Below are 17618 nucleotides of genomic sequence, written 5' to 3'. Positions count from 1 at the left end.
TGAGATCTGTACACTATTTTTTGCTCGCCGTTATATTCGTGATGAGGATGTGATAATTCACCCCACCCGATCGCGGGCTTCTCAGGCACGGCTTGGCTTGTCTCCAAACGGTAACACTTTGATTCGTCTATAGGCCTATTTTTATCAAGAGTCAGTGTTTGCTTCGTCTGGGTTTGTAGAAGTTTATTGGCTGCCGCGTTGTCAGATGTAGTATTGTCATATCAAGATTCGCCGATGAGTTGTAGCGTTAGAAACAAAGATAAGACTCATCCCAGAATAAGAATAAGAACATCCCTCTGCCACAAAGATAACCGTCACAGTAAAAAAGCAACCAGAGGTACATGAAACATAACAGAAAGCGGAACTATATCCGCTGCTTCCACGAGCTTACAGGAAGACGATATTGTTACAGAAAAGCCGTTGGTTTTGCAGGTCTAGGTTAGCATCAACACATGGGTTGAGTTCCCTCTCAAGTTGAGCATGGCAAATGGCTTTGCTACTCTCCATATTACTTTGGAAGCCTCTGGTCTGTATTCACACACAAAATCATTTACCCAGTTGTTGAGCGAGACCTATGGCATCATGTCGTTGGCTATGCGCATCATTACTTACACTTATCAAATGCTATGCTGAAGCATCACATGACCGTCTTATAGATCACAGTCCACCTGTACAGTGCACATTCCATTTTATACTTCAAGCCTTACCAATCAGAGTAAGGTGGGACACGGAACACGATCGCCCAGAATGTCCAACCGGAAGGTGCACCAGAAAAGGCCAGCGAGGCAGGCAGGACACCTATCATCAACGATAGCATCTCGATTCTGCTCCTGAAATCTTCGGTGAAGAAAAAAGAAGGTCTTCAGCTTGGGTGCGGACTTGAGAGACCATGTTCGTGATTTTCTGCATATAATTTCTTTGTCGAATTCTCTTGTCCCATGTTATTGAAGCTTTAGCTACCGCCATCCATCATCCTACGGTATATTTCATTGCCCCACGTCTCCTTTACTGGGCACACGCTCATCCGATAGATCGATACTTGCCCTCGATACTTTCGTCCCTTTCGCTTCTCGAGCCTCAACGTCGCAATGGCCGACTACGCTCAGTACCATGCTCTTGGACATGGCGAGGTCATTGACCCCAATGATCCCGACCGAACATCTCAACCCTCTGCGCAACAGTTCCAACCGCCAATCGCTCCCTCACCTTACCAACAACAAGCATCACCATATGGAGCACCCCAATATCTCGGAGGCCAGCAAGCGCCTCCTCCTATGACTGGCTCACCTGCACCAGCTCCCGGATATGGTTATGCGCCTCCTCAGGCTCAGGCTCCTCCAGGTCAAGCTCCTCCGTCACAAGATGCTACACTGGCTGCTCAGCTTGGTGGAATGAACTTGGGAGATGGACACGGCACAGCGAGAAGGAAAAAGAAGGATCGTCATGCATACCATACCGTTGAACCCACCGGCTCCTCACAAGCCTTCAATGGCATGCCCCCCCAGGGGACCTCGGCTACACAGTTCCTCGACAGCGTCCCTGGCGGTCCCGGTTTTGGAGGTCAATTTGGAAGCCCCCAGGGAACTCCTCAGATGCAAAGTCAGAGTCAATTTAGTGCGCCAGTTAACCCGGCTTTTGGTTCTGGTCCTGTTGCTGGAACACCCGGTGTCGGCGAGGGCCTCGGTACAGCCTCAGTGTCTACCAGCGGACCCAAGGGAGTGTCACCCGACGACATGCCCAGCGTACCGGCCTCGCGAGACGCTATCCAGCAGTACTACCTCAAGAACGTGTATCCCACCTTCGAACGACATGTTCCTCCCCCCTCGACCGTTTCGTTTGTTGCCTACGACCAGGGCAACTCGTCACCGAAGTACACTCGACTCACACTCAACAACATCCCAACTACTCAGGACGCTCTCCAGGCTACAGGCCTTTCTCTGGGACTCTTGCTGCAGCCGCTAGCTCCGCTACAGGCTGGAGAAGCCGAAATTCCCATCCTCGACTTTGGTGAAGCTGGACCCCCACGATGCAGACGATGCCGAGCTTATATGAACCCCTTTATGATGTTCCGCTCGGGTGGAAACAAGTTTGTCTGCAACCTCTGCGCATACCCCAATGACACTCCTCCCGAGTATTTCTCTGCAACCAACCCACAAGGTGTCCGAGTTGATCGTGACACTCGACCCGAGCTTCACCGAGGAACTGTAGAGTTTGTTGTGCCTAAAGAGTACTGGACCAGGGAGCCCGTAGGATTGCGATGGTTGTTCCTCATCGACGTAACCCAAGAATCTTACAACAAGGGTTATGTCGAGGCTTTCTGTGAGGGTATCCGTGTTGCTCTATATGGTGGTGAAGATCAAGAGTTGGATGAGAATGGAGAGCCAAAACGTAGGATACCAGAAGGTGCCAAGGTTGGATTCGTCACGTACGACAAAGACATTCACTTTTACAATGTCAACGTGAGTTGAGAATGATGCTTATACTGCCGCTTTCACTAACGGTCTACAGCCTGCCCTGGATCAAGCTCAGATGATGATCATGCCTGACCTTGAGGATCCCTTCGTACCCCTGAGTGAGGGACTCTTTGTCGACCCATATGAATCCAAGGATGTGATCACATCCCTGCTTACTAGGCTTCCGGATATGTTCTCTACCATCAAAAACCCCGAGCCCGCCCTTCTCGCCGCCCTGAACTCAGCGCTTGCCGCCCTCGAGGCGACGGGAGGCAAGATTGTGGCATCTTGCTCTGCGCTGCCAACTTGGGGTCCTGGTCGTCTCTTCATGCGTGACAATGGTAATCACCCTGGAGGTGAAATCGATAAGAAGCTCTACACAACTGAGCACCCGGCCTGGAAGAAGGTTGCCGAGAAGATGGCTGCTTCCGGTGTCGGTGCTGATTTCTTCCTTGCTGCTCCGTCTGGTGGTTATCTTGACATTGCGACTATTGGTAGGCCCAGCCCCTGAAAGTGTCATAAACTGATGCTAATCTCATGTTTTCTTTAGGTCATGTTTCCTCAACCACTGGTGGAGAGACCTTTTATTACCCTAACTTCATCGCTGCGAGGGATAGCCGAAAGTTATCACTTGAGATCTCACATGCCGTGACTAGAGAGACTGGTTTCCAAGCTCTCATGAAGGTCCGATGCTCCAACGGTCTCCAAGTCTCGGGCTACCATGGCAACTTTATCCAACACACCTTTGGTGCAGACCTGGAAATTGGCGTCATTGATGCTGATAAGGCAATGGGTGTCAGCTTTAGTTACGATGGCAAGCTGGATCCCAAGCTTGATGCTCACTTCCAGTCTGCCCTCCTCTATACAACGGCTTCAGGCGAACGACGCGTGCGATGTTCAAATGTTATTGCTAGCGTTACGGAAACCTCCAAGGAATCAGGTGCCCGTGAACAGGGTATTCGTGAGTGCCTCAAGTTTGTTGATCAGGACGCTGTCATTGGTATGCTGGCCAAGGAAGCCAGCACGAAGTTGGCGACTACATCTAGTAATCTCAAGGATATCCGCCACTGGCTAAGTGAGAAGGCTATTGACGTTCTTGCTTGCTATCGAAAGCATGCCGCCCAACAGCATCCTCCAGGACAGCTTGTCATGCCTGAGCGATTAAAGGAGTACTGCATGTACCTTCTTGGTCTCCTCAAGTGCCGAGCACTCAAGGGAGGTGTCGAGAACTCAGACCGCAGAGTCCATGAGATGCGAATGCTTCGTTCTATGGGTGCTCTCGAGCTGAGCCTGTATCTGTACCCGCGAATGATTCCTATTCACAATCTCGCACCCGAAGAGGGCTTCGCCGACCCCGAGACAGGCCATTTGAAGATGCCACCTGCGATCCGCACATCATTCTCACGAGTTGAGCCTGGTGGCGTGTATTTGGTTGACAATGGCCAACAGTGCCTCCTTTGGTTCCACTCACAGACTTCTCCTAACCTCATTTCTGATCTGTTTGGAGAAGATAGGGACTCTCTCAAGAGTCTTGACCCCTACACATCAGCTCTACCACTGCTTGAGACTCACCTCAACGCTCAAGTCCGCAACATTATCGAGTTCCTCCGAACGATGCGTGGTTCAAAGGGTCTCACTATTCAGCTCGCTCGACAAGGCATTGACGGCGCCGAGTTTGACTTTGCCCGTATGCTCGTGGAAGATCGCAACAACGAGGCTCAGAGTTACGTGGATTGGCTGGTACACATTCACAAAGGTGTTCAGCTGGAGGTAAGTTTCATCTAATCATGACTTGTCAACAGGAAGGTCTAACATGCATTGTAGCTGAGCGGACAACGTAAGAAGGAGGGCGAGGAGCACACGGCGGCAAGCTTGTCAAACTTTGCAGGTTTAAGACCGTCTTATTGGTAGTTGAAAAGTCCAGCAGCTTAATAGAATCGGGTCTCGATAACAGCGGTCGTTTATCTTATGGAGTAATGTAACAGAAACAAACTAAAGACTTTGGTGGGAGAGACAGGATGAGAGGACAGGTGATGATTTGGTTAACAGGTAGCGGGTAGCACGAACACACCGACACATTATCGTCGAGCCCATCTCAGTCTTGTCATGGACACCGTCCTCACTGTCCATTGTTGCACGATACATGTGTCCATCCGTAACATGGCAGACACTCAAGTATACAGCTTTCACCGCAAAAGTGTATTCATACTTGCCTTTAATCTTGCAATGGAAGGCAATAAAACAAAGCTGGCTGTGTTTCTCCCTTGCAGGAAGAGACACTCTGTTGTCACCTCGCCAATCTCTTTTTCAGGCGGTCAGTCAGACTTTTGTGTTACTGCATCTCGCCTCTTTGCATGACTCTCCTTTGCATGACTCCTCTGAAACAAAAGCCCTTCCCCACTTTGCAGTTTCTCTCTCTCTTTGTTATTATCACAGTCTATCCTCGACTTTCTGTGTACGCCCCCTTCACCGTTCTTTGCGCCTCGTGGAAAAGGGTCTGCGATGTAACGAGATGCTGATGTCGTGTAATGGTGTCGCAATCGAGATTTGTGCAACAGTCCGAGAGAGGGAGCAATGTTTATTTGACAAAGTTTTGGATACAAGATTTGAAGAGGCGGTGGAGAGGAGAACACAGAGATTGCGGTGCATACAGCTGGAGACAACATGTTACAAGCCCATGGGGAAGCATAAGCCACTCACTCACCCACCCACCCACCCACTCACTTGCTCACTCACTCACTCACTATACAGTACGTACGTGTTGTATGTAACTCGAAACCCTTGCTTGCAATGTCTCGTCTTATTCATCAGATAGGTTCTCTGCGGGACATGATTTGCCGTCAGTGACGTACCTATGATCGTCGACGTGCATTTGCGTCTGCATCTGCTGCAGTTGTCCAAGTTGAGTGTAGTCTTCTTCTCCCCTGCGGCCATCCGCGGCTAAAGACCCGCCTTTCGTTACACGTGAGGCTGAACTTCAAGCGCTTTATTATATACGTATATATCTTTGATTGATGAGATGTCAGGGCTTGACTCAGGGGCGTGCGTTATCTTGCATTGGTAGTTTGATGGTCGAGTTGAAGGTCACTGCTGAATCCTTGATGACCCCTTCCAAAGATACCTTCCTGACATCGGTAGTCAGCCTCATATGATTCATGATTAGGTACCTAGTTATGACCTATCAAGTTGATTCGTATCTTTGAAAGTCATCAAACATCCAAAGAACTTAGGAGAAGCAAGTCAGAGCAAGTCTAAACTTAATACTCAGCCCTGGCATTTGTTTCGTTTAGAAAAGTACGGTACGTATCGATCATCCGGCTGCTTCGGGGGTACCCGCATGCACGTTGTGACTACAGTGCAAGCCGGGGTTTAACTACGTTCAAAGAGAGCTGATAGGTGGGCCATATGAGACGAATAGTCTTGCGTATATCACCTTGTTTAATTGAAACAGAAGGGATTCAGCAAGGGAATGTTTCTTCCAATGAACCCTAGTATCCAGATATCGTGCCTCGGAATTGCTGTCCTGCCTTACAAGTTCTCAGTGTTTGATGACCGATAGGGTGCTCACATCTCAACCTGACTGGGGTCTTGGCCGACTTCATCCCACATCAAACCCTCGAGCGACATTGTAGATCGAGGCTGTGGAAGGGCATTCAGTGTTTCCGTGTGCGACATGAGATAACAACAAGATTCCCTAAACAGCTGAGCTAAATATATATGTGACACACCCAACGCCGATACCATCATTTATTCGTCGTGATACAGGAGCCCGACAGGGCCACTTGTAGATCGGGAATCAATAAGGCGCCAAACACAAACCCCAAACACCAAGAAAAAGAAATTCCTTGTCAAATGACCACAACCAACAACAGCAAAGAACCAACATGACTCCCGTAACACTGCGCCTGTCCTAACGTCTGGTCCCTGTCCCGTAGATTCCTCATCCATTGCATTGCCTCATAATTGGCCTTGGACGGTTGGTCGAGTTTGGAATCATAGTTGTCCAAAGCGCTCGTTGGCTTTTTGTCATTCCTCGGTTGACCGCCAGAATGCGGGAAGGTACAGTTGAAATAAAATAAAAAAGAAACGTTTCGCAAGGGTCCCGCCAAGTCGGTCGGCCTCAAAAAAATGTCTAACTCTCAGAGTCATCACAGGCTCGTCTTCCTGAGACAAGTTTTTCTTTGTCGACAAACCCGACTCAAAATTTCCGCTGGTACGGCTGTCGGGTTGGCAAGCCGTGTTCTGGAATCTGTCTCAGATTGATGCAAACTAAATCATGTTGTAATCATGTTAAGTCCGTATCGTGGGTCAGGCTGTCGCAGAACTCGGTCGACCTCACTCGCACTAAAGACGTGCTCGAAAATTTCACGATCAGTGGGAGCGCTACTGTGGCTTTTGTTTGATCCAGACGAGCTAGAGGATCCAGACCTAGATTTGCCCTTGTTCTCCTTCTTGGTAATCTCGTCCATAATGTGACGCATTGTGCTTTGTAGGGGATCCTCAAAGACAAAGACAACGTATGTAAACTGTCCTCGAAGGTCGGGGTCGAAAAGCAATACATCCCGCCAGAGCTCTGCCAGCTCTTGAGGAGGATTGCGGTAACCATTGCCCAAGCCAAAATCCCCAATGACAACACGGTCATATCCGTTGTAAAGACAGATACGGAGAGCTCCGCGAAGCTTATCACGAGTCATCTCACGTTCCTCTGCAAAAGAGTACTTGAGTCCGTTGTCTTTGAGTTTGGGCCATCGGGTTGGTGGTACCGACACGACGGGTAGGTCAAACCAGCTCTCCAGTCTGTCGTAGCGGTCATGTGGTCCACGGCAAACCACAACAGCATCAGATAAGATGCCACCCTGTGATGGGATCGGGTAGTTGTTGGGTTCCGGTGAGTTCGGCCATGGCGTGTTCAATGTGGCTGAGAGGTTACTTCGCCGGCATAGCTTCTCCTCATATCCGACGCATCCAGTTTCCCAGTCACCTCCAGGCCTCCGTTCATTTGCAGCACATATGAACGGAATTCGCACTCGAGGACCTCCCATAGCCTCGTTTTGTTGTGTATCCATGGCTGCATATGTCAATGCCTTCATGACTGGGTCTCCCACTTCGATTCTAAAGGAGGGTGGCCGAGTCGTAGGCTTCTGACGCTGGATGGCGAGTTGCATGATGGGCTGTCTATAGAGGTAGGAGTATGGTGGGAAAACTTCTCCGTAGTTCTTTTTAACAAGTGGAATGAAATTTCTCTTAGTATCAGCTGCGACCTCTGAAGGCCGCACCCGGCTGGATCTTGGAGGAGCCATGAAGAAGGTGTTGGATGTGTGAGCAAACAGTACGGACTTGTATTGCTTTCAAACAAGCTTGTAGTCAGGGCGCTATCAAACCAATGACGCCAATAGTGAGAGAATAAGTGCCAAGTTTGAGATGCCTAGCTTGATGAGGAAGAGTAGTGAAAGTGAGTGGCAGTGGGTTGGAGAGGTCTGAAGGGCTGGGAATAAGGACTACGATGGAGGGCGGGAAGGTCTTATATGGACACTCGGCCGTGAGTCTGAAGAAACAACACGGCGGAGGAATCTGTCACCGGACGTGATCCAAGGACTCACATTCTGGTTGACTGGCTTCTCCGGGACAAGCGAGTGAGGGAGGGATGGGCACTGGGCTGTGTGACCCAACATGTGCAAGATCTGAACCACTTGTTTAGAACAGACTCGGCCTGAGGCGAGGCAACAAGCCAAAGAATGAGCAGAAGAAAAACAGACCAGCATCACTTTATGGGTACGGCAAGACTTGGTTGCCAAAAACGGGGACGTTTCGCTTGACGACATGTCCTAGCAGGCATATAGGTCTTGTACAGACGAGTTTAGGATGTACGAGCTGCAAATGGTACAGGGCAGCTCGAAAAAGCAAATGCAGGGCCAGACGAATCAAGACAAGCCATAAGAAGGGACAAGAAAAGGGCCCATCAGAAGGCTCAGGGACTGGGAACCACGTATCGTAGTCGACCGGGGATCTGTGCCGTACCAGATCGCAGCCCACCATCACAGGCGTACAGTGCTGTAGGGGCACCGACATCCAAGTTGACGGAACCAGGGTGGGCTACACTGAGCCTCCAATATCGGGACCGTGGAGCATCTGCAAGATCTCACGGGGACACAGGCGGCGCCGCCATCTCAAGACGGAGGTAGCAACCACGCTGGTTGGCTGTTTGACGACAAGGACCATAGAGGAGGATGATCTTTATCGGCGAGCCTGAGACAGAACTGGCCGGGACATTGTTGCGAATCAAGATCTGTGGCACCCTTTCATCTCGCCTGGTGGAAGCTTGTGTCCAAGCGGATACCCAGGGCGGCGGACCAAAACCAACTTGTGAGAGAAAGAGACAAGAAAGGAGAGTGAAGTGTGGATGTGATTGTGATTGTGGGGTGATTTGTGACGACGAGGCTCAGCTAAGCTATGGGGGCCCGAGAAAATGGAAAAGTGAAGAAAAGGGTACGGGGTAGTAGTCTGGGATTGGCATGGGTATCAGAAAAGTGACTGACGGCATCGACAAGGTCGATTCATGCATTCATTGATCGTGTGCGGGCGGGTATCCCAGCTAGCCTCATCAAGTACATACTATACCTAGATACAGTATCCGTACATACAGCCAGTTCTGTACAATAGGGATTCCCACATGCTGGGGCTGGCTGGGGCGGAAGCTGTGCAGAGTGCGCAATCGATCGGTTCAAGATGTGAGACATGGAAAACCGCATAAAACCCAGTCACGATGCCTGGGCTGAGACAGGGTTGGTACCGGGGCAAGATGCTACTGTATGCTACCTAGAGTGCGGGAGGTTGCGGTGTGGGCTTCTTGCTTTTTCTTGGACCGAATGATGTCGGGATCTGTCTCTTGTTTTGGTGCGAGGAAATCGGTGAGTTCGCATTTTGGCTTCGAACTAGTCGAGAGAAACACGCTTGTTTCGATTGGGTGGGCTGGTGTCTTGCTGTGTCTCGTCAGAAGCGTGGTTGTAGAGGGTGAGTGGACGCAATATCTGATTGGAGTATTGACGAGAATATGGTCACTGATGTTTGTTTGATACGATTTTCTGTTAGGTATGTACAGGCGGTGATAGACCACGGCCTGAGTGAGATCTCAAAGTGGGTGCATGGTGCATTCTGATCGAGGTTGTTGAGGTGAAAGAGAACTTAGAGAAGAGTATATGTCTTGAACTGGAGATGAAACTGTAGTAAGGTGTCCCTGAAACCGATGTGGAAAGGAAGGGGCACTGTCTGATATCTGATATCCATCCCTTCCCAGACTTCATGTATTCCCTTGTCCCTTCCTTTTCCATTCCAGCTGAGAATCTATTTTTGCATTCCCCAGTTGGCAGTTGCTTTGTCGATGTGACGAAATGAGGTAGCTCTAGCTTGATTAGCTTCAAGCAAGGAAAGCGTGTCCCGGTAGACTGGCTCGGGTCGTGCACCTGCACCTGCACCTGCCTGAACAACGATACGCACACCAGGGACTAAGTTACCTTAGCCTATGTACCTACCAGGTAAGGTAGCGACCCAGTAATTTGGTGAGTGTGCGGTGCGTGAGGTACCATCTCGCTGGTAAGGCAAGGTACCGTAAGGCAAGGTACCGCAAATTGAATAGACGATAAGGTGAAAACCACATCAAACAAACAAACAAACAACTCTAACCTAAACCGTTCCAAGAACCTCGATACACGCACCAATACCTACCTACCTACCTAGTTAGAGCTACAGAGCTCCTAGAAGATGTACCTCCTCCTCCTACGTAAGGTCCCTTAGTACCTAAGGCGCCTCGGCTGCTGTAGCCAGCCACTCTGAGTTGGTCAGCATGACATCGACACCTCTACAGGCCATCCCCCGATCTCAGCTCGAGCTCGTCCCAGCAAAATGGAGATCCGATGAGGTACATCTCTTTTAAGGGCCCGCCGCTTGACCAGAACGGGAGCCCAAATTCGAGCCCGCCATTCCCATTGGACTCTGCTTTCGTATTCAATCGACAGTACCTGACGGCAAGGCGATTAGGTTACCCTAGACCAGCCCGTGATATTTCCAAAATTTCTCCACAGCCACCATTCTTCCATCGAAACTTGGTATCCCTTGCGTTAGACTCCACGACACTACTTCAGCCCATCTCACTCACCGACAAAAGGCGCAATTATTTCTCCATCATTACGCGCATGTTTCCGATTTGAGGCGGATTTGATTCCCAACATAGCAAATTTGAGCTCCATGATTGGGTGTTGAGGAAAGGCACTTCCCAGAGTTAGCCTCTGCTGCTTATACCTTAGAACAACCAACTGACTCGTCATCTCTCACAATGATATCGTTTCGTGCATCGAGAGTGCCAAGATTCGGAAGACCAAGGCCCCAAATAAGACCATATGCGGTCAAGGTTCCTCCTGGCGAGTGCCAGAAAGATATCAAAACTGTGGCTGAGCTTAAAGCTTGGGGCCCATCGTCCCATGTGCCTGATGTCGAGGTTTGTGGATGGGTCAGATCAGTGCGGAAGAGCTCAGGGGTACGCTTCATCGACATCACCGATGGGTCGTCCATGCGACCCGTTCAGGTGGTCGTGGACAAAAATCTAGCCACGGAGTATGTAGGTCTTGAGTCACACATATTGACATCGGACTGACTTGTCCACAGTATGCGTCCAGGCGCAGCTGTCCGCCTAAAAGGAACATGGGTTGATGAGAGCAGAAAACAATCTGTCATTAATGGGACATCTCAGGCGTCGAGCAAGGGCGAAACGTCAACAGGCTCAGAACAGCCGGAGCTCAAGGTCTCAGAGGTAGAGGTTCTCGGAGGCTCTGACCCTATGGTACGTCCATCAAGAGCATCCGGACATCACGGATTAGACCTATTCTTACACATATCTAGACCTATCCGATCCAGAACAAATATCAGACCCCTGAAAGTCTTCGCACTATCTCACATCTGCGGCCAAGAACGCCTCTGAACTCAACGATGCTACGATTCCGATCAGATGCCACCACCATGCTCACACAGTTCTTCTTCCGTGAGCGATTTCAGCAAACGCACCCTCCTATCATCACTTCCTCTGATTGCGAGGGTGCTGGAGAAGCATTTTCCGTCAAAGCATCTTCTGCTGACGAGTTCTTCCGTGATCCCAAGTATCTGACTGTCTCTTCTCAGCTCCATCTTGAGGCTCTCGCTCAAGCGCTCGGCAACGTCTGGACCTTGTCCCCAACATTTCGTGCCGAGCAGAGTGATACGTCGAGACATCTCAGCGAGTTTTACATGCTCGAGGCTGAGATGAGCTTCGTTGGTGACATGGAGGAAGTCATGAACCTAACACAGCGCATGCTGAACTCAATGGCCAGCGGGTTGAAGGAGCTCAATGCTGCAAAGGAGCTTGAGCAGAACCGAGTTGACTCGAAGGAACCTTCCGAGCGCCTTGCATTCAACGACCTAGTTGACCAGGAACAACTGGATCGTCGATGGCGAGGTATGCTCACCACCAAGAAATGGCCTCGAATCACGTACAGTGAGGCTCTCGAGATTCTCAAGCCTATTGCCGAGCAATTTGAGCACAAGCCTACATGGGGTTCTGGTCTGCAATCGGAACATGAGAAGTACCTTGCTGAGAAGATAGGTTACGACGAGGCCACAGATGCATATGTTCCAATCTTCATAACACAGTATCCGCGGGATATCAAGGCATTCTACATGCGCCAGTCATCCTCGTCTCCGACTTCGGGTCTGACAGTGGACTGTTTTGACCTCCTGGTTCCTCACCTGGGTGAACTGGCTGGCGGCTCTATGCGTGAGCACCGTCTGCCTCAACTCGAGGAGAACATGCGGGCCCTTGGTTTGGAAGTTCCCAGCAAGCGATCCGACAAGGGCAAGGAGCTGGCCTGGTATCTCGACCTGCGTCGCTGGGGCTGCCCCCCTCACGGTGGCTTCGGACTTGGTTTCGACCGACTTCTAAGCTACCTCACTGGCGTGCCCAACGTCCGTGATGTTGTCCCCTTTCCACGCCACTACCATCGATGCGACTGCTAAGCGCTGATTCGGACTTGCACATCTCCTCTCATTTTCATTGCATCGGCCGCCCAAAATGTTCTTCACCGTCTTTCCACGCCCAACAGAACATTCTCGTTAATGCCTGCCTACCTTGGATAGCCCTCCGCCCTGAGGGATGCGTCCATTTCAGCGAGCAATCTGATACTATGTCTTTTTGCCGTGACACGTCGCGCACACCAAAGCAAGCGACACTTGTGTATCCTACAAGGACAAACGGTCACGAGATATGCACCGTCTCCTCTTTCCCGTGGGAACATGCATGGGCCGCGGAGTACTGTGTGACACAGCGATGGGCTCTCAGGGCATCTCGGTGGCTTGGGCTGGATGCGGTGAAGAGGAGCTCCTGAGTTGACTCGGATGAGTGCATGCAGTTTTTGCACGATCTAGGTTTGCTGCGCGTGGCCGACGGGGAGAGCGCTGGATCTTCCGATGGCGAGGACGAGGACGAGGGTGGGATCTACTAGAGATCGAGACAAGGTGCTGGGGTTTGTCAGATCTCTGATTCATGTTTATATCGTCGTATCTGGGGACGGTGTATTACATCTGTACATTATAGACCACCACTTTGATGGATTGGGCACGACATGATAAGCCAAAACTTAGAAAAAACGCACGTGGTTTTGTTGCTTCTGCTTGAGCTAAACTTGTCACGAATGCTGGCGATGGAGCATGCTGGTGTATACTAGATACTCTCTCGTTGTTGTCTTTCGGGTTCTCTGTGCTTGTGGAACTATTGACGGGAGTGATGTGACCAATGCTACGTTAATCGTACCTCCTTGTAACGTCTGATAGTATTCGTAGCTTGTAGTGGCTTATTCTACGTCGTTGGAGGAACTTCCCTGGTGTGGCTCTGGGCAGGTCTGAATACAGTTGTTGCCGACTTGTATACGCCGCGGCATAATGCTCAAAGGACTCGTTGTTCCAAGAGACCATCTTCAACTCGTTAATACGGTAGGTTCGTAACGAAGCTTGGCTTCTGTTAATAATAGCCAATACCTAAGGTAGTGTCGCATAAGGTACACACTACTACTAGCTCAATGGTGGTCACGATACCTTCCGGGGCAAGGACCGACTTGGGTTCCAGAAGACCTGACTGGTAAATAACATGCTTCCTGGATGTACAAGTACAAATGTTACATAGTTCCTATGACGATCAGATATTCCCTCCCGAGTTTAGTCTTGTGGTAATGGAGATAAATCAGAAGACTCTCCTCGTCATGAACAACATCGGAGGAGCACGAACATCAAGAGACATTACCCGTGATTATTTAGGCATCTTCTACGGGTATACCCCAAGAGCGAGACAGATCTACTTGGATACAGTCAATTCAGGATGACCAGATACACAGATACAATACCAACGATCGAGTTACCCTGTTACGACCTCTTGTTTGCCATAAGCCACCTACCCTAAAGGCATCATGAGAGCCACGACTACCTGGTCCAGTTCAACACAAGGAAAGACATGAATAAATTTCCCCGCCAAATGTCTGTAACGGCAATTCCCACATGTTTCTGGTATTGGTTTCAAGCTCGTAGCATTGCAAGAGACCACGTATCGTAACTCGAGCAGTCCATCAATTAGAAGGCACTCGTCCGGAAGTACGGCCACCATCAACCAGGGGTTTGAGAGGGAATCTGGATAAACGGCAACAGAGGCAGTGATAGCGCCAAACAGAAATCTGATAGCCCGAAACTCCGCCACCACGAAATCCAAGTGGTGAAATACAGGCCTACAATAGTGAGAGAGCGAGCCAACGGCTGAGGTGCCATGCACCAGTCGTATCGCCTGTTTGCAAACCCGCGTTTCATGGGACGGCTTTGACGGCACGGAGCAGGGCATACCACCAAATGGGGAGAGGGAGAGGGAGTGGGAGTGGGTGGCTAGCGGTGGAAATAAGGTAGAGGGCTTTTTACCAACATTGGCAGTTGGTGATAAGCATATCTGTCCATCTTGCGGCGCATGCCATCATCCCGCGGCACAGCGACCCAGAGATCGTGCCGACGCAGCCGTTATTGGGGGGTGTCTAATAAGAAGTGGTTTGGTTTACTTTAGTCAAGCGGTCGGGTTATTTCCGCAGCTTCACCACTTTGTATGTATCTTGCAGTACTGTACGAATACCGAAGATGGATAAAACGGCAACGCTCGGTGCTATAACAATAATTTTACCTATCACCGTTGATATCGATGGGACTTGCAGAGAGAAAAATGGAAGGAAATAACGGGTCTTGGAACAACAGGACTCGGCCGTGCCAAGCACCGAAACTTTCGGCCCTTTGCATTATTACCGTTGGTCGTATTCAGTGAGTGAGTGACGGAGCTGCAACTTTGTTTCCAGAAAGCAAGCCCTGATCAGTCACTGACTATAATTAATGTAATGCCCTAGAATGCCCTAGAATGCCCTAGAATGCCAACCGTGAACTCGAGACGGACAGTAAAACTGGTTCTCCAAATGCCTCTTTGTACGCATACTATACGCATAAATCGGTTATAACGGCGTCGCTGGTGCGGCGTCTCTTTATTGACTATCTCCGGTTTTGCCGGGTCCCGCGTAATCTTTTCTCTTTTCGACGTCTCATGTCAAATTCCATGGCACGTTAAGTTCAGTCGAGTTAGTCAACTCAACCGCAAAAGTGCCCTGCCTGTCCTCCACTCACTCGATGCCTGCGAAACACGAGACACCTAAAGAGGCCGGGGTCTCGTCTTTGTCACTTACTGCTTTGAGCAACCCCCCTCTTCAGAGTTGGGAAATAAGCTTAAGATGGATCACGGTATGGGACAGGGTTGTTTGAGGAACTCTGTTTTTCGGCAGTCAATGACCTTTTCGAATATATTAGTTCGGGTAATTTAGTGATCTGTTCTTTGTGTGATCTATGTATGCAATCATTTGCTAGGTACTCTATGGACTTTTCATCTTTTTTCCTCGTATTTCGTTGGCATCAAAATGAGACAACAGCAAACATCAAGAAACCAAAACCACGCAAAATGGATGATCGATGCCGACTTATCCATGAGACCCCTTGTTCGGGAAATGGGCACACATTCCGTTAGATAATACAGTATCCGCTAGTGGAACCTCTGACGATAGAGGTAGGTCCAAGGTGTAAGTATGTATGTATCGGTAACGCTTTGATCTCTCTCTGGTGATCCATCATCATGGATTTTTTTTTTAATCTTCGTCCTTCTTTTTTCTCTCCTGGTCTCCTCTTTTTTTCTCTCTGGATCCACGAATTTGTTCCATTTTCCTTCTTTCGCCCCATCATCGTGTAAACAATTTCGTCATGCGTGACAAATAGCTTCACCTTGACCATGTCACCTGTTTTGCTTTATTTTTATTTTATTTTACTATTCTTCGATACGAGACCCATCTCATCATTCTAAAGACAACCTTGCCTATCAAGGGCAATAATTGGACTGTCGTAATTCGTTTCGTCGTAACATAACCCGTCCAATCAGGTCGCATTGATGACCCCCCTTTTCAGCCTCATCTGACAGAAGGTCTGGACCCTCCAAGGGCAGATTTCAGTGGTTATGCTTACCTCTATTGCTTGTTGATTACGGGCTAGCCTGAGCTTAAAAGACACCGTGAGTCCTGTCTGCCTGCCTGTCTGAGTAAAAGGCAAGGTACCATACCATGAACTATTTAGCCAAAACTGAACAAACCTGGTGCTGTCAGTACCACGCGCCAAACGCCCGCCGCCGCTTCTCGGCGTTATATCACATTCACCAAAGATCCTGGCGGTGTTTTTGAGTTATATAAAGTAAAATAAAAAAGACGCCAGGGGATCGGGGTTTAAACCTTTCTCTTTCATCCCAGCGCAATAATGCATGGCGCCCAGTCCAGACTCTGACGATAGGTGAGTCTCGGCGAACCTTGGCGGGGGCCAAGATGGACGGACTTTTGGCTCAAGATGCGAAGCAAATGGCGCTCGCTCTAAGCGAGGCCACTGGCTCTTGTTCTAATAAAGTCTTATCGTGGCGGTGATGGCTTGGTTTGCAGTGTAGCTTTCCTTTGGTCCTTGTGTTGATTGAGGCTTGTCACGATGCAGAGTAACGTGTGATGACTTTGGGCCTGCCAAGTTGCACTAATCACTCAAACTGGTGGATTTCTGTGGTCCATTCTTTGGATCAACAGGTCACGGAACTTTATCTGTCAGAGTTTTAACCTCGTGGTTTCGGTGACAATTAAGCTTAGCATCAGGGTTTGCCGTAGTACGAGTAAGTCGACTGTGCAGTTGGTGATTGGGTTCTCACCGTATCATGATGTATGGTGTCATAATTAAGAACACCAGGCAGCATAGCAATAATATCAATGCCAACGAATGAATGAACTTGAATATTGATTATCTTTTGCTGAGCCACCACATTTGACGATATACATACATAGGGTAACGTGTTAACAACCCCTTTATCTGCCTCAACCTTGTCGGCTGGACGGGTAGATCGGCGACACTTGGGTTATACCATGATCCGATTACTGGGGTTGGCCAAAGGTCAGAGTCACAATGGCACAGACTCGACAGAATAACCAACCCATCGACGCCTTCATGGATACGTCTCGACGATATTGCTATGTAGCGACCTGGGAGTGGGAGACCTGTCGAGCCAATCATGGCGGTTCAACGGTTTATGATGCGATGGTTAAAACAAATAAGCATGCAGCCACCGAGCGCCAAGCTTTTTATCGGGCTGCACGGTAAAAATTTAAAAACAGAGATAGAAAGCTTCGCCCGCTGAGGGAGGGAGGGTCAGAGTTCACCAAGTGAGCCTGTGGCGTCAGCCGAGTCATTATGGACAGGGATCTGAACGGACAGATCGGCACGCGAGAATTAGAAATATGGAGAGGCCTTGTCTAGCGCGACACCTTAAGTCCTTAACAGCACATGGGCGAGCTTCGAGATGCCGATATATCCAGATGGTGACATTGGATAGACTCCGCCATGACGATTGCGGCCTATTTCATACCGCTGTTGCTTCGGACGCCTTGCGCGTGATTTAGAACGCAACTTATACGACTCAAAGTGACAACTACACAGCAGCAAATCGCACTATTATCATCACCTCTCCCTCTTGGCAACAGAGCCTCGCTTCTCCTGTCCGCGGTT

At 49.6% G+C, this 17618-nt stretch overlaps 3 protein-coding genes; 2 read left to right on the top strand and 1 right to left on the bottom strand.

Moving 5' to 3' along the window:
- Nucleotides 1-1088: 1088 nt before the first annotated feature.
- On the top strand, nt 1089-4364 carry FFUJ_08403 (related to COPII coated vesicle component SEC24; the record flags this gene model as incomplete). XM_023580901.1 has 4 exons in its annotated part: nt 1089-2459; nt 2509-2947; nt 3004-4223; nt 4278-4364. The coding sequence occupies 4 exons, from the start codon at nt 1089-1091 to the stop codon at nt 4362-4364; spliced, it is 3117 nt and encodes a 1038-aa protein (XP_023433594.1).
- A 2363-nt stretch (nt 4365-6727) lies between these two features.
- On the bottom strand, nt 6728-7753 carry FFUJ_08404 (uncharacterized protein; the record flags this gene model as incomplete). The annotated part of the gene is made up of 1 exon (XM_023580900.1): nt 6728-7753. The coding sequence occupies one exon, from the start codon at nt 7751-7753 to the stop codon at nt 6728-6730; it is 1026 nt and encodes a 341-aa protein (XP_023433593.1).
- A 3029-nt stretch (nt 7754-10782) lies between these two features.
- FFUJ_08405 (related to asn-tRNA synthetase, mitochondrial) lies at nt 10783-12491 on the top strand (the record flags this gene model as incomplete). XM_023580899.1 has 3 exons in its annotated part: nt 10783-11060; nt 11112-11286; nt 11346-12491. The coding sequence occupies 3 exons, from the start codon at nt 10783-10785 to the stop codon at nt 12489-12491; spliced, it is 1599 nt and encodes a 532-aa protein (XP_023433592.1).
- Nucleotides 12492-17618: the final 5127 nt, after the last annotated feature.

This window comes from Fusarium fujikuroi, chromosome FFUJ_chr07 (genome assembly GCF_900079805.1).
Source record: "Fusarium fujikuroi IMI 58289 draft genome, chromosome FFUJ_chr07".
Lineage (NCBI taxonomy): Eukaryota > Fungi > Ascomycota > Sordariomycetes > Hypocreales > Nectriaceae > Fusarium > Fusarium fujikuroi.
This window is presented reverse-complemented; position numbering and strand designations above follow the sequence as displayed.